Source organism: Pseudorca crassidens, chromosome 11, assembly GCF_039906515.1.
Source record: "Pseudorca crassidens isolate mPseCra1 chromosome 11, mPseCra1.hap1, whole genome shotgun sequence".
NCBI classification, from domain to species: domain Eukaryota; kingdom Metazoa; phylum Chordata; class Mammalia; order Artiodactyla; family Delphinidae; genus Pseudorca; species Pseudorca crassidens.
Window position 1 is genome coordinate 98,768,844 of NC_090306.1, and position 17,081 is coordinate 98,785,924.

Sequence of the window (17,081 nt, forward strand, 5' to 3'; positions counted from 1 at the left end):
AAGACCACCCGGTGTGAGGGCATGGTTGTGATTGCCATGAACATTTAATAACATCCAGAGTGTTTCTGAATCTTCTTCTCCACGGCTCACCTTGATCCAGGCCTGGACGACTGCAGTAGCCTCCTAACTAATCTGACACCTTCCCCTCTTGTCGTCCGTCCTCAACACAGCAGCCAAGTGGATCTTCTCAAGAGCGAGACCCTGTCACTCCTCTGCTGAAAACCTTCCAGTGGTTTCCTGGCACACATAGAGCACAGTGCTGGCTCTCCAGCTTGGCCCGTGTGTAGCTCTCTGACCAGCCTCAGCCTGTCCCTTGCCCCTTCCTTCCTGCTTGGCCTGCCCTCACTTCAGTACTGCAGCCTCATTGGCCTTCTGTCTTTTCCTTGAATATTCTAAGTTTGTTCCCACCTCAGGGCCATTGTCTTCGCCATAGCCTGTGCCAGGTGTGCCCTTACCCCCCTCCCACGTTCCTGTGACTGGATCCTAATTGTCCCTTTTAAATGCCACCTCCTTGGAAGGGCCTTCGCTAAGCTCCCAGCCCACCCCCCCTCTCCATCATTCCCTGCCACGTTTCCTATTTTAGTTTCTTTGTAACTCCTTTTTTTTTTTTTTTTTTTTTTTTTTTTGTGGTTCGCGGGCCTCTCACTGTAGTGGCCTCTCCCGCTGCGGAGCACAGGCTCCGGACATGCAGGCTCAGCGGCCATAGCCCACGGGCCCAGCCGCTCCGCGGCATGTGGGATCTTCCTGGACTGGGGCATGAACCCGTGTCCCCTGCATCGGCAGGCGGACTCCCAACCACTGCGCCACCAGGGAAGCCCTCTTTGTAACTCTTAACTGTATCATTACTTGTGCATTTAACACTGGCCTTTTTATTTGTCTTGCTGTGCATGGACCACAAGCTGTCCAAGGCCAGGGACTTCATTAACCTTGTTCTCCCAGCATCTGGCAGAGCCCATTGCACACAAAGGTGTCCGGTGGTTATTTGTTGAGTAAATGAATAATAGTAGCAGGGTGGTCCAGAGCAGCCCTTGCCAGAAAAGAGTGGCCTAGAAGGAAACTGCAAAGAAATTGGGGTTGACTGATTGAAAAGTACTTACAGGATAATTTTGAAAGTTGCCAAGTATTCTCTGATGGTGCCCAGTTCAGCAGAAACACAAATTTCTGACCTCCTCTGGGGGTGTGTGTGTGTGTGTGTGTGTGTGTGTGTGTGTAGGCGGAGGGGACTATGTAAATCTGCAAAATAGTCTTGGAAGGTGGATATCATTAGCTCCATCTTGTAAATGACAAAAAAGAGGCTCAGGCTGATTCCCTGAAAGCTAGCGTGGGACAGGGCTGGGACTGGAACCGGCTCAGGGCCCTCTGCAGAGCAGCCCATGGAACTCTTGGTGCCCAGGTGGGGATTTCTCCGCCCATGAACAGGAGCAGTGACTTCAAATTGCTCAAAAAAAAGAAAAAGAGTGGTAACCAGTCACTCTGAGCTCTGGACTCTGGGCAAGCTCTGGTTTTTTTTTTCATTTTTATTTTTTAACAGTGAGCTTCTGTTACTTTTCTATTATATATATAAAAGAGTTACTGTTTAAATGTCTCACTTTAGCAGCCTAGCAGGTGGGTCTTGGAGGTGGAGAAGCAGGAGTAGAGCTTGGGCCCCTGGAGAAAGATGTGGGTTTGAACCCTTCTGTGCAGTTGGGCCCTTAGGTTGTTGCGAACAAGAAAGACAAGATGAAGAAAGTAAAAGCCTCTTTGGGGGACTTCCCTGGTGGCACTGGGGTACTTCCCTGGTGGCACAGTGGTTGAGAATCCGCCTGCCAATGCAGTGGACACGGGTTCGAGCCCTGGTCCGGGAAAATCCCACATGCCGCAGGGCAACTAAGCCCGTGCACCACAACTACTGAGCCTGCGCTCTAGAGCCCACGAGCCACAACTACTGAGCCCGCATGCCACAACTACTGAAGCCCCTGTGCCTAGAGCCCGTGCTCGGCAACAAGACAAGCCACTGCAATGAGAAGCCCGCACACTGCAACGAAGAGTAGCCCCTGCTCCCTGCAACCAGAGAAAACCCGCATGCGGCAACAAAGACCCAACACAGCCAAAAATAAATAACAAAAAAAAAAAGCCCTTTGGAACCAGAATGCTGTGGGAGGGTGGAGATTACGCTTTGCAGCTGACTCTTAGTTTGGCTTATAGTGGGGCCGTGGAGGGGGCCTGGGGGAAGTTTCTTGAACTTTGGTTTCTATTCAAGGTGGCCAGTTAAAAGAAACAAACTGCAGGTTGCTGAGTCCTGCGGGTATCCATTGCGTGTTCATTTCTGGACAGATGTTCCTGGCGGAGCCTGGAGGTGCCAGTACCTGCAGCCTCCTCCCATGCAGCAGTGTGGCCTTGGGCAAGTCACAGATCCCGCCAAGCCTCATTTAAAAAAAAAAAAAAAAAAAGACTTTATTTTTGCAAGTCTCGCTTTTTGGTGGAAAGTGGGGATAATAGCACCTACTTTTGAGATTACTGTAGGGATAAATAACCTGATTCCTGAGAGCAGGACTTCCCAAGCACCTCTGTACTGCAGACTTATCAGGCAGCCTGGGGAAGCCCATGCATGCCTTCTCAGAATACTCTTTTTTTTTCTTTTTTTTTTTTGCGGTACACGGGCCTCTCACTGTTGTGGCCTCTCCCGTTGCGGAGCACAGGCTCCGGACGCACAGGCTCAGCGGCCATGGCTCATGGGCCCAGCCGCTCCGTGGCATGTGGGATCTTCCCGGACCGGGGCATGAACCCATGTCCCCTGCATCGGCAGGCGGACTCTCAACCACTGCGCCACCAGGGAAGCCCCTCAGAATACTCTTTTTAAATGCATAAAGTAACATACACAGGATTACAAAGGAAACCAATTCTCTTGAACTACAGCTGGGCTTTTACATCAATGCACTAAAAAATAAGATCTGCAGTGAGTCTAATGTAACTACTGTAATTTTGAAGTTGTGGTGAGCGTGAACAATATTTTGTTGTGTCCGCAGTAGCTGAAATTTGACAGGGAAAAAGCTGTAATTTCTTGTGCTGACACTACTGAGTGTATTGCCTACATTCATAATCGAGTGGAATGTTAAATATCAGGTAGGAGTTAGTGAAAAAAGTTGCAAATGTTTTCCCAGACCCCTGAAGAAAGGTCACATACCCCTGAATTCTCTCCCTGGGCCCCAGGTTCAAAACCCCTGCCATAGAAGGTGCTTCACGCCCAGCAGGTAGCCTCCAGAAGTGAGCTGAGACCCCTCCCTGACCTCCTTGGAGCAGAGGGTCCTCGGGCTCCATGCAGACCCAGAAAGCTGATGAGTGAGGTCGGGGACTGTGAAATTAAAGCCTTCCTGGTCTCTCGGAGTAAGCCATCGAGGGCCTGGTGAGTCAGGAGAAGTGCCAGGCGTGGAGATGACGTAAGCTCAGGTGGTGTTCATGCTGTGCGTGGCCCGTCTGCAGGCTGCACTGGGGCAGGTGAGTGCTCGGGGTGGGGTGGCAGGGTGCAGTGTGGGTCTAGGCTGAAGGCGGCCTGTGGGGGTGAGGGAGCACTTTTGAGTCAGGAGGTGACACTGTGTGGTCTCCAGAGTCCAACTACCAGAGTTCAAAGCCCAGCTCTGTCACTTAGTAACGAACCCTGGCCGGTCACTTCACCTCTTTGTGCCTTGGTTTCCTCATCTGTAAAATGAGGATGATAGTAGTACTTTCTTAAGGGGTGTTATGAGGATTAAGTATTATACTTAAAGCTCTTAGAATAATACCTGGTAAGAGAAAGTGCTTAATAAATGATGACTGAGGGATTTCCCTGGCGGTCCAGTGGTTAGGACTCCATGCTGTCACTGCCCAAGGGCCCGGGTTCCATCCCTGGTTGGGGAACTAAGATCCCGCAGGCCACGCGGTATGCCAAAAAAAAAAAAAAAAAGATTACTGAAACCCACATCTTCACTGTTATTCTAGGATTTATGAGACTCCACTTACTCAGAATATGTTTCTTTGTGCTGCTCAGAGATGAATCAGACCCAGCTTCTGGCTTCAAGGAGCTCCTAGTTTAGGGAGAGAATGGGAACATTAACTAGGATCGGTGCAGTGCTTGTGAGCTTGGGGTGCTGTGCAAAGGTGGGGTTTGGGGAAGGAAGGCTTCCTGGTAGAGGAGCCACCTCAGCTGAGCTTTTTTTTTTTTTAATTTGTTAATCCTCTTATTTATTTATTTTTTGGCTGCATTGGGTCTTCGTTGCTGCGTGGTCTCTCTCTAGTTGCGGCGAGCGGTGTCTACTCTTTGTTGCGGTGCGTGAGCTTCTCATTGCGGTGGCTTTTGTTGTGGAGCACAGGCTCTAGGCACGCGGTCTTCAGTAGTTGTGGCTCGTGGGCTCAGTAGTTGTGGCTCACGGGGTCTAGAGCACAGTCTCAGTAGTTGTGGTACACGGGCTTAGTGGCTCCATGGTATGTGCGATCTTCCCGGACCAGGGCTCGAACCCGTGTCCCCTGCGTTGGCAGGCGGATTCTTAACTACTGCGCCACCAGGGCAGCCCTCAGCTGAGCTTTAAGGAAGCACTGGGCATTAGGGTTGTTCCAGGAAGAGCGGGCAGCTTGAACGGGAAGCTGGATGCTCCAAAGTTGCTGGAGTGTCACATTCCAGGCCTGGCCATGGGTGGGTGCTGTGTGACCTGGGTGAGCAGCTTGACCTTTGTCCTCCTGGTAGTGGGTGTCATGCAAGGTTTGGTTTGTTTTCTAACTTTCTTCACAGGAAGTTACAAAAACGGTAACAAAGAGTTCCCTTCACCCAGCTTCCCTTGATGGTGATATACAGCCAATATACATGATCAAAACCGGAAAACTGGCATCGGTACATTAGTGGACTACAGAGCTTATTCACTTTCCGCCTTTTCTTAAACCTACATTCATTTGTGCGTGTGCAGGCACCTGGGAGGGTTTTGATGTCGCACGGGGGAGTGACGTTGACATGTATGTCGGATACCCCTGACCACCAAATGGCAGCAGATTGGAGGGAGCTCGACGGAGGCTGCTGGCCAGAGATGATGAGGGCCTGCTAGTGGAGATGATGGGAGAAGAGTGAAGAAGTGTTTGGGAGGTGAGGGTGGAAGGAACTGGAGATTGAGAACAGGATGACGGTTGGATCTAGGACTAGAGTTGGGGAACAATGGCGGAGGAGCAGGATTAGGGGAGAAGCTGCTGAGTTAAGTTTGGGATGTGTTGAGTGAGAAGAACACCCAGCCCAACTGGGATGGGCGCCAGGGAGGACTTTCTGGACACGGAGGCATCCAAGCTGGGTCTTAAAGGATGAGTAGGAGTTGGCTGGGGGCGGGCTGGGGAGGATGAGGGCGTTCCACGTAGAGGGTTCAGGATGAGGAAAGGCACAGAGGTCCTCAACAGTCTGGGGATTGGACATCTGGGTAAGCGCTTCCCAGAAGGTAAGAGATGTGAATCTGAAATACTGGGGAGGGGGTGAGCCTGGTGGGAGGATTTGTGAGTCACTGACATGACTCATGAGATCATGAAATGCAAGAGCTCATCTGGGGAGAGCATGTCAAGTGAGGAGAGCACCGTCCCTTAACTGGAAGATCTGGGCAGAGGAGTGGAGGACCAGCAGACGCAGCCAGGGGTCCTAGAAAAGGCCAGTAAAAAGCTGTCCCCCACTGGACTCAGCAGCTCGGAGGCCCCTGGGACGGGGAGGACCCTTGGCAGGCACCCTCAGTGGAGTGGGCATGGGCTTGCTGGGAGTAGGAAGTGAGGATGTGGGAACAGCATAGACAACCCTTTCACGAAATGTGACCAAGAGGCGGAAGGGATAAATTGGGAGATTGGCACTGACATATACACGCTACTGTATATAAAATAGGTAACTAAGAAGAACCTGCTGTACAGCACAGGGAACTCCCCTCAATACTCTGTAATGGCCTATATGGGAAAAGAATCTTAAAAAAAAAAAAAATTTCCACTCAGGAAATGTTAATATTATTACCTGATTGTGAATTTATCTCGGTCTCAGTTTTGCTCATTTATGTATTCAACACTCGTTCATTCTTATCTAGGTAATGCTTGGATTGGGTGAGTTGATACACATTCATCCATTTCTTTTTCATCCAAACCACCATTTCCTGAGCACCTCCTCTGTGTCAAGCATGGGCCAGACGTTGAGATTTTGGAGGGGCTAGCACAGTCCCTGCCTGGTCTGATGAAGATCTGAGTCTTTAAAATTCTGTCATCTTCAAACCCTTCTCCAAAATGGAAAAAACAATGTGTTTCCTTCATGGTTCTCAGGTCAATGGTTTGGTCTTTTTCTTGGGAAGAACAGTCCATGGACATTTTGGCAGTCCTGGAGCACTGGGCTTAAAATCAGGCTACTGGTTCCCATTTGGCCCCTGTCCTACTGTTGGCCTGATGTCAGTCATCTCATTTTGTATTTTAGATTACAAGGCTAATACTTGCTCTCTGCAAAAAGTCCAGACCATGGTGAGGTATATAAAGCAGAAAGGAAAGTGGTCTGTTGCCTCTTGGCAGATCCCAGGTCCCAGAGAGAACCAGTTAAATTGGAGAATATTCTCTCACACAGAGGTAATCATACAACCCAGAATGTTCTGAAATCTGCTTTTTTCCTTTCTCAACCACGTACAGAGACATCTCCATGACAGTACATATAGATTCAATAGCTGCATTGTATTCCATAATGCAAGTGATTGATTAAGCTATTCTCTACTGGTGGACATTAAGGTTGCTTCTAGTTTTTTTCTCTTTAAAAAAAAAAGAAAAAGAATCCCTGGGGACTTCCCTGGTGGTCCAGGGGTTAAGACTCCGTGCTCCCAATGCAGCGGCCCGGGTTTGATCGCTGGTCAGGGAACTAGATCCGCATGCCTGCAACTAAGAGCCTGCATGCCGTAACTAAAAATTCCGCATGCTTAAACTAAAAGGTCCCACACGCGTCAACGAAGATTCTGCACGCAGCAGTGAAGATCCTGAGTGCCGCAGCTAAGGCCCAGTGCAGCCAAATAAATAAATAAATATATTTTTAAAATCCCTGTACAAATATAATTTGAGGGCTTGTACAAGGATTTTGGTAGGTTAAATTCTTGGAAGAGAAATTTCTGGGTCAAAGGGAAAGGGCATTTTATCATTTGGAAGGCTTTTGGCTGCAAGTAACAGAATTCCTTCCTCAAAATGGAGTTTATTAAAATCTCAAGTGATAAATGAGGGGGAGCAGTTCATTGAGTCAGTTTATTAAACACCTTTGGGCAGTCTTTCTTCTCTGCCATCTTCTTACTACGCTTTGCCATACAGCAGCAGGAAAAGGGATTATTTCTCCTGTCCCATTTTAAGTGTGAGGGAAGTCTTTCCCAGAAGCCCCTTAGCTGATTTCCTCTCCTTCCTATTGGCCAGGGTGATGTCACATGCCCTCGTCCAAGCCAGTCCTGGCGAGGAAAAGGACTGTTACGATTGGTTTAGCCCAGTGCAGCTTCACCGAGGTACCTGGGAAAGCAACAGTATTGGGGCAGTGCCAGGGAGGAGGAAGGGGAGCTGGCTGGTGGGTAGGCAGCTTGCTCATTTTGGTAGACGTTGCTTCACAGACACCATCAGTTCACACACTCACTGTATTGGCAGTGTTGGAGAGTGCCCATTCCTCCGCCTCATCGACCTGGCTCTCTTCTCTCATTAGCCTCATGAGTGAAAAGTGTCGTCTTGTTGTTTTAACATGTGGTTCTGTCATCAGTGAGTTTCTTTTCCTTTTTTTTGGCTGTGCCATGAGGCTTGTGGGATCTTAGTTCCCCAACCAGGGATCGAACCCAGGCCCCTAGCAGTGAAAGCACTGAGTCCTAACCACTGGACTGCCAGGGAATTCCCTGAGGATCATTTATTTATTTATTTTTATTTATTTTTGGCTGCATTCAGTCTTCGTTGCTGTGCACAGGCTTTCTCTAGTCGTGGCGAGTGGGGGCTACTCTTCATTGCAGTGCACGGGCTTCTCATAGCAGTTGCTTCTCTTGTTGCAGAGCACGGGCTCTAGGCACGCAGGCTTCAGTAATTGTGGCACACAGGCTCAGTAGTTGTGGCTCGCGGGCTCTAGAGCACAGGCTCAGTAGTTGTGGCACACGGGCTTTGTTGCTCCGCGGCATGTGGGATCTTCCTGGACCAGGGATCGAACCCCTGTCCCCTGCGTTGGCAGGCGGATTCTTAACCACTGCGCCACCAGGGAAGTCTCCTCGAGTAACTTTTCTTAATGAATTATATTTCCTGTGAATTTCCTGTTCATGTTCTTTGCCCATCTTTTAAAGTAATCATAATGATTATAAAATAAAAATAGTTGATATTAAATGTTTATCTTGTGTCAGACATCTTATTGAACCTTCACATCACCCCTTTACAGTAGATATTACTTTTCCTGTTTTAGAGGCGAGGGAAGTGAGACACCGAGAAATTAAGCAGCTTGTATGCAGCTAATAGGGAACAGATTTTGGAGTTGAACCCAGGTGTGCACCTGGGTGTGAGGTCAGGTACCATGCTGATACATTGAGGGAATCATTTTCTGTTGGCTCTAATTCACAGCTGTATTTCTGAGGAGAGCCCATTTGAGGCAGATCCATCTTGAAATTCCTAAATTATAAGAACCTGGACCCAGGGTTGGGGGACTGCCCAGCTTGGCGGTGGGAGTCTCTTTTCTGTAAAAAGGAATGAGATTTGTTTGGCTTACATGCTCCTTGCTCCTCCACCAAGTGCCCTATCTGAGTCGTGCCTGACCCTCAAGGAACTCGCCTCCCTCTTTAGCTGAGAACACATGATCTTTTTTAACCACTGTCTTAGTCTGCTCTGGCTGCTATAACAAAGTGTCATAGACTGGGCATCTTAAACGACAGAAATTTATTTTCTCGCAGTTTTGGAGGGTGGACGACCCAGATCAAGGTGCTGGCGGATTTGGTTTCTAGTGAGAGCTCTCTTGTGCTTGCAGACAGCTGGCTGCCTTCTCACTGTGGCCTCATCTGGCCTTTCCTTGGTGATGCCTGCTTGCGGGGAGAGGGAGGGAGAACTCTCTGGTGTCTCTTCTAATAAAGACACTAATCCTAGCAGATCAGGACCCTACCCTTATAACCCCATTTAACCTTAATTACCTCCTTTGAGGCCCTATTTCCAAACAGTCACATTGGGGGTTAGGGCTTCCAACATAAGGTTTTCGGGGGGACACAAACATTCCATCTATCAATTCTGCCCTTGCCCCCCCCCCCACCAAATTCATGTTCTATCACATGCAAAATGGATTCATTCCATCCCGACAGCGCCCGAATTCTTAACTAATTCCAGCATCAAGTCTCAAGTTCAGAGTCTCATCTGAATCCGATACGGTTAAGACTGGAGGTGTGATTCATCCTGAAGCAGGATTCCTCTCCAGCTGTGAACTTATGACACCAGACAAGTTAGAAGGTTTCAAAATACAGTGGTGGGACAGGCATGGGATAGACGTTTCCATTCCAAAAGGGATTCATCGGAAAGAGGAAAGAGGTCACAGGTTCCATCCAGGCAAGTCCAAAGCCCAATGGGGCAAATTCCATTCGATTTTCAGGCTGGAGAAGCATCTTTGGCTTGATGCTCCCCCTTCCCGGCCCACTGGGGCACAGCATCACCCCCACAGCTCTTCCAGCACTTTGCCCCCCAAGGCTCTGGGTCTGTTGAAAAGGAGGCAGTAGCCCCACCCTTTGAAACCAAGGAGGCAGCCCTGATGATCTCTGAATTATCTTTGGGGTTATATTTCCCTTTTCTTAAAGGATAGAGCATGTTTGCAGCCAAATGGCTCTATGATCCTGTCCTGTAGAATTCCTTCCAGAAGTCCTGCAGCCTTCCTGCATTCCGTCATCCAGCCTTCTCTGTCCCCTTTAGTTCAAACTGGAATTATTTCTGCTGGTATAATCCCATCTCTGTTTCCGACTTCTGCTGATGGCTGATTTGATGCATACTGATCTCCTTACCACACGGTTGTTCAGCCACACCCTAGGTGTTCTCTTCAGAACACTCCTTCTCATTTTTTGCAATATGGATAAGCTGAGAATGTTCTGATTCTTCAAGTTCTGGTTCCTTTTGTTAAACGATTCCTTCTTCAATTCATCTCTCTTCTCTCGTGTTTTACCGTAAGCGGTAAGGAGGACTCATGCCACAACTCCCATACCTGGCTTAGAAAGCTCCTCTGCTAAATATTGTTTCATCGCTTGCAAAGTCTACCTTCCACCGAACGCTAGAACACTATTCGGCCAAGTCCTTTGCCACTTTCTAACAAGGATCACCTTTCCTCCAGTTTCCAATAACCTGTCCTTCATTTTCATCTGCGGTCTCACCAGAATTGCCTTAGTGTCCGTATTTTTACCAACAGTCCTTTCATGGCAGTCTGGGGGTTTTTCTAGCATGTACCTCAAAACTCCTTCAGCCTCTACTCATCGTCCAGCTCCAAAGCCACTTTTGTATTTTTAATGTTTTTATTTTTACTGTATTTCTACTGTTTGTTATAGCAGCACCCCACTTCTCAATACCAAAATCTGTATTCGTCTAGCCAGGCTACCAGAAGAAATTTCTGGATCAGAGCCCTACCCTCGTGACCACATTTAACCTGAATTATTCCTCAGAGGCCCCTTCTCCAAGTACAGTCACACTAGGGGTTAGGGCTTCAACATATTAATTTACTGGGGACACAAACATTTAATTCATAACAACCACCTATAAAAATGTTCTTCCCAGGGCAGGGAAACTGAGGAAAAGGGAGGCGTGTGGGGCATTAGGTGACTGGCAGTTTTGCTAATGAGATGAAATCTATTTGCCAGCCCTGGCCTGGGAACTTTACACTCAATAAAATTAATCTAGAGTGGTCGATATATAGATCCTGGGACAGGAAATTGAGAGAAACATATTTTTGTGTGGGAGCCTTCCCCCTAGTCACTCCACAGACACATCTGCCTTCTGTGGGACACAAGCGCTCACGGACACCAAGCACAGGCTCAGGTGCCTGGGAAGTTTGCTGAGCGGTTCCGCCTCTACTGTGCCTTTGAGGGGGGAGGGCAGCAGTGTCTTTACCAACCTAAAGTCAGCAGTTGTAGGCCTTGTGAGCCGTCTGAGCCTCACTCTCCCCATCTCTCAAATGTGGGTCCCAGCATGGTCCAGCCCACAGTCAGGATCAGATAAAATGTGGAAGATGACAGTGATTTCATAAACCATCACATGCAGCCCACCAGAAGGCCTGCCCTCCCTGACACCAAGGAGCCAACTCCTACTCAACCTTCAAAACCCAATTCAGACGTTGCCCCTTTTGAGGAGCTTCCACTTTCTTTGTGCCTCATCCCAGCCTGTTTACCACAGGAGCCTGGTTTGGGGTACAGCTGCTGGGATATCTTTGTATGCCTCTAACTAGGTTGTAAGGCCTGAGTAGGGAAGGCACCCTGGCCTTCTCATCTGCATGTAATGGACATATGGCAAACGTTGACTTGAATGTCCAGCACAGGAATTTTGATCTAATAGCCACCATTTATTAAGTGTCTGGTATACCAGGCCCTGAAATGAGTGCCTTCTATGTATTAATCCTGTTGATGGGTGCTAGTTGTAATCTCCAATTTACCCAGCAGGAAACTGCCCCTCGGGGGATCCGAACCCCTCTCCATAGCCCACGTCCATGGCTGCACAGCTCCTTTGGGATTTTGGTGGTTAGAGAAGTGGATTCACGCCCACCGGGTGAGGAGCCTTCTTCATGCTGCCTGGGGCAGAGAATGCTTATTCCCCGGCATGGACTTCAGACTTATCAGGAATTACCACTGGGATGGTCACAGGCAGCATTTGTTTCTGTTTGCTCAGACCTCAGGGCCTAGAGAACTGACTCAGACATGCGTCTGACCACTGAGGTTTTCTGAGAGGACTTTGGGCTGAACGGGGCCGGGGTTTGGGGGTGAGGGAGCGTAATAGGTCAGGTGTTCCCACGAGGCATGGGCTGGTGTGGGGAATTGTGTGTGTGTGTGTGTGTGTGGTTCTGTAACTTTATTGGACGATCACCAGTTAGTTCTCATCCACATTAACTGTAGATTTTTTAAAGTGGTGACAGGTACCTCAGTAACCAACTTACAGAGTTGGTTTGGTGACTCTTCATTATGTTTTCTGGACAACCACACACGGCTACGGTATGGGACATTCCTTGTTCCTCTGGCCTAGACAGTTTTGTTGAGCCTGGTGTCAATGCGTCCATCTGGAGTTCCCATCTTCTTTGTGGAAGATTTCTGGATTTCTTTGAGTGCCCGAGGGGCGCGCTTCTTGAAACCCACCCCATGGATGTGCCTGTGAATGTTGACAGTATTCTCTGGTCGCTACCTCGTTGATGGTGGACCAGCCCTTCTTCTTCTCGCCACCCTTCTTTGCGGGAGCCGTCCTGCCGGGCCGGGGTTGGAAAAGATGGTGTGGGGAGCTGGACCAGCTGGAAAGGTAAAGAGAGGCTCCGGGCTGGATAGGACAGAGTCTGATTTGTGGTTTGAAAGACCCCTGTGATGACCTTGAGGAGATGGGGGCAGTGAGGAGGCTGGTCCTTGTCTGGGGCAGGTGGTGTGGAGGGAATGGGCGTGGCAGCTGTGGCTACACCTGTGTGTGACGGCCAGCGGCACCTTCCCCCATCCCACAGCTCCCCTGCCGGTGCCGGGCCTCCCTGTGTGGTGATCGGTGCACCCTTGTCTTCCCCACCTGAAGACCCTCTCTTCCAGGGCAAGGACTGGGCCTGACCCCAGGTCCCCAGGAAATAGGGTGAATGAGTGTGTGATGGTCGTGTCGACGGGACCAGGAGCGGCTCCATGGAGGAGCCAGGCTTTGAAGGATGGATGGAATTTCGTTCACAGGATTGAGAGGAGCATGGCTGCACAGGTGGAAGGAACTGCAGAGGCGCAGGCTAGGAGACAGGAAAGCCCAGCAGCCTGTTCCGGCTGGAAGCCTGCGTGGGGCATGGGCGTGAGGATGATGAGAGCTTGTGTCACAGACAGGGACACTGAGGACAGAGAGACCGACCAAGAGACCTGCTCGGTGAGGCACAGGCGGCCCAGGGCCACTGCAGCCTGCCTCCTGCAGGAGAACAGGATCTTTGTGTCCATCCCAGGAGACACTTGCAGAGGTTTTGGCAGGAGGGAGGGGCGGTGCTGGAGGACACACACTTCCGCGGTTGTCGGACTGTTGCTCTGAGCCAGGCGCTCTGCACGAGTAACCTCTCAGGACAGCCAATGCGGTGGGAGTGCCATCAGCCCCACTTTCCCCATCAGGAATATGACTGAGGTCCAAAGTCACATTGTGTGCACATGCTGGCCTTCACACCCAGGTCTGAGTCCAGAGCCCTGGCCCAAGGCCCTGGCAGGGCAAGCAGGCGTGTAGTGAGCCCTTGCCAGTGGCCCTGGCCCTGCCTGGGGTGGGGAGCTGCTGTGCACGACAGTGTTCTGGGAGCCTGAAGACGCAGTGTGGCTCTACCCCTCCTGGGAAGGACAAGCGGGAGGAGGGAGGTTCTGGTGGCCTGAGCTCTTGGCTCCCATACTCTCGTCTCCTTGGAGCCTCACGGACACCCTGCTGGCCCCGGGCCACACGGCGTCTCACAGCTCAGAGTGTGGGGCAGGATGTGGCCCTTGACAAGCTGGGTTCCAGCCCTGTTTGCCCGCTCACTGGTCGAGTGACCTTGGGAAAGAGAGTTCACTTCTTCGTGCCCCACTTTCCTCATCTGTAAAACGGGCTTAGTGACCCCTGCCTGCTTACCTTATGCGAAGACAACGTTGTAGAACCCAGGTGGCAATAAAGGACAAGGAAGTAGAGAATTTTTGGAAGGTGTCAATTTGATACACTTGCTGCCTCTCCAAAGTAGCTGGTGTTTTTCACACCTTTTTACACCTCTTTGCCAGTGAGGCAGTGAGGATCCACTCCCTGTGTCCGCATACCGGCCCTCTGTGGATGCTGTGCGGGGGCCGAGGTACAAAGCGTCCCCCAGTCCCAGGCTGGGCAGTCCCACCTCCCGGCCTTGCCCGTATCCTCTTGCAGTAACGGTTTGATGGGGCAGAGCATGGAAAGGGCCCATGAATGGCTGGGGCAGAAAGTGCTGGCCAGCTGGGCCGTGGGCACCCCAGCCTCAGATTCTGACCCGGGGAAGGCCCAGCCCCCTCCTGGCTGTCACTGCGTGGGACCAGCTGACCTCCATGGTTGCAGGGAAGGGGAGCCAGGTGGGCTGTCTGTATCTGGCCATGAGCTCCCAGCTCCCGGGGGCTCACCCTGGAGGTACCAGACCCCTAGCTGCTCTGTCTGAGCCTCCCTTCTCCTTAAGCACCCCCGCCTTCAGTTTTCACTCCCTTCATCTCCGGAGCACATCCCTGTACGAGTTCAGTGCCTTTCACTTGCTGTGCAACTTTGGGCCATCCCTCAGCCTTGCTGAGGCTCCGTCTCCCTCATCCGTAACGTGGGGAATTCCCTCCACCTCGCCGAGATGGTGCAGGTACCGGGCCACCCCGGCCTGGTGCAGTGGGGGCCAGCCAGCTCATGAAGGGGGCTCCCTGAGCTTTGGTTTCCTCCTTGGTAAAATGGGGACAAAATGACACCCGCCTCATGGCAGATTCAGTGAGACCCTCGTACAGAGTGCCTGGCCCACGTGTGGTGCTACATTGTAGCTGTGATCATCGGCATTGTTTTTCTGTGTCTCTTCTCCCCAAACTGTGCTTAGTGGTGAAACAAGGTTTCTCCCTTGAACTTGAGGGTATCCCGTGCAGTATTGCAGCCCCAGCCGTGCATGGGAAAGGGCAGGTGGCCTCCAAGCAGGCTGGGCCCATCAAAGTCACTGTGCAAACTCAGGGTCCAGTGGGATGTGGGTGTGGAGGGCAGAGCTGTGTACCTGGTTCAGACACTTTGTGTAGACCTCGAGACAGGTCACTGCCCTCGGGGACACTCCTGCCACCCGCCCTGGCACCTGTGAGGTGGGGTGAGCACAGGAGTGAGGGAGCACACGTTGGGGGCTTGGGGGTTGGACGGTGACTGGCCCCCGCTGACTGCCTGATGGACTGTGTTCTCTCCCCAGAGACTGATGGAGAGGCAGAGACGGAAAGCGGACATCGAGAAGGGGCTGCAGTTCATTCAGTGAGTGTGCGGTGGGCCCGGCTGGGCAGGGTCCTCTGAGGCATCCCCAGAGCACGCGCTCTCAGGCTGCCTGTGTGTTGGGGAGCGGGGAGGTGGGACAGGCTGGGAAGGGGCTGGCATGGCAGGGGCCGGAGTTACCCCTAACCCTGAGCCGTGAACCTGCCCCGCACATCTGCGCTCCCTGGCCCTGGTTACCCTTTGGTCTCATCTGGCATATCCTTTTACTCTCCGCCTCCATGCCTGCTCCTACGCTCCCTGTTAATTCTCTTGCTTGTCTGTGCACATCTTATAATAAATCCCTAGTTCTTGCTTACTGAGCATGTCTTTCTGGCTCCGTGCTGGGCCCTTCACATCCGTCAGCTCTCTAATCTTCACAGCAGCCCAGTAAAGCAGGTGGTCTTGTCTCCATTTTGCAGATGAGAAAACTGAGGCTCAGAGAGGTTAAGAAACGTGTTTACAGTCACACAGCTATTAAATGACGGAATTCTAACCTGGGTCTCGCTGTCTCCAAGCCCACCTCTCTTTGCATTATTTGCCCCCTGTACCCACATGCCGTGTTTGTTTTTTCATCTTTTTCTTTACACGTAAAATATTTTTACTCACCCTTTTCTTTTCTCTCTCTGAAATGGACCCTCAGAGGCGTGTTTATCGTGGTGCTAATGAAGCATAAGCTCCTGGCCCCTCGCTTGCGCGGGTCCTTTCTGAAGCCCCGAAAGGCTCCCTAAGCAATTCTTTGTTTCTCATTTTGTGTTCTTTTTCTTAAGTACGACTCCCCACAGAACTGGGATTTGCATCTACACACCCTCATATACTCCCCAATTTTGTTCTCTCATAGAGACCTGCAAAACGCGACCTGCCTTTTCACCGCAAGCTGGGTCCCTTTTCACACACACACACACACACACACACACACACACACACACACACAGGGTCTGCTCCTGTTTATATTCACACACCACGCTCTCCCTCAGCTTGCAGCACAGCCACTTTTCCTGGCTCCGGCCGGCTCAGAGCTGCCCTTCACTGGGGGTTCTTCTTCCATGTGGGCGAGGGCTTTGATTTTGGGAAAGTGCCTGAGTTTTATTCAGAGGCCAGTCTGGTGAACAAGGCAAGCCTTGGGAATTCTGTCTTTTTAAAAAATTTTTACTTTACATTGGAGTATAGTTGATTAACAATGTTGTGTTAGTTTCAGATGTACAGCAAAGTGATTCAGTTATACATATACAAGTATCTATTCATTTTCAACTTCCTTTCCCATTTAGGTTATTACAGAGCAGAGTTCCCTGTCCTATACAGTAGGTCCTTGTTGGTTATTTATTTTAAGAATTCTGTGGGTTTTTTTAGTAAATTTATTTATTTTTATTTGTTTGTTTTTGGCTGCATTGGGTCTTTGTTGCTGCACATGGGCTTTCTCTAGTTGCGGTGAGCGGGGGCTGCTCTTTGTTGCGGAGCACAGGCTCTAGGCATGCAGGCTTCAGTAGTTGTGGCACGTGGGCTCAGTAGTTGTGGCTCACGGGCTCTAGAGCACAGGCTCAGTAGTTGTGGCGCACGGGCTTAGTTGCTCCGCAGCCTGTGGGATTTTCCCAGACCAGGGATCGATTCTGTGTCCCCTGCATTGGCAGGCAGATTCTTAACCACTGCGCCACCAGGGAAGTCCCAAGAATTCTGTTTTTAAGTCACTGATTTTTGCGGAGCTGGAACTGTGAGCCCCAGACCTAGATCCACATCCCAGTGTCCCTGCTTCCTGGTGGTCTCAGTGCCTGAGAAATGGAGATGATGCCACTTCCCTCCCAGGGTCGTTGTGCTTGGGATAAATGTTAGCCTTGTGTCCTCCTTCTCCTTCCCAAAGGGGAGCTCTGAGAAGGTTTAGCAACAGGCTTCTTGGGAACCCGTAGGTTGGTCTCCTGAGGGACTGCTTTGCAGCATACATAGTAGAACCTGCTCCTTTAAAAATGACTGTTTCCTCGCGTACC

General features: G+C 50.7%; 1 protein-coding gene and 1 pseudogene across 3 annotated transcripts in view; one reads left to right on the forward strand and one right to left on the reverse strand.

The window, feature by feature from the left end:
- Nucleotides 1-17,081, forward strand: part of ZC3H7B (zinc finger CCCH-type containing 7B) — a 53,594-nt gene that overhangs the window by 5,435 nt on the left and 31,078 nt on the right. For 2 of the 3 annotated variants that reach the window (XM_067698200.1, XM_067698201.1), the window contains exon 2: nt 15,050-15,108. In XM_067698200.1, coding sequence (XP_067554301.1) covers nt 15,056-15,108 — 53 coding nt within the window. In that variant the 5' untranslated portion in view covers nt 15,050-15,055. Of the gene's footprint in view, nt 1-15,045; nt 15,109-17,081 lie in introns of those variants that run through there. The other variant, XM_067698202.1, reaches the window with a different exon arrangement.
- LOC137202948 (large ribosomal subunit protein eL31-like) lies at nt 12,021-13,100 on the reverse strand (annotated as a pseudogene).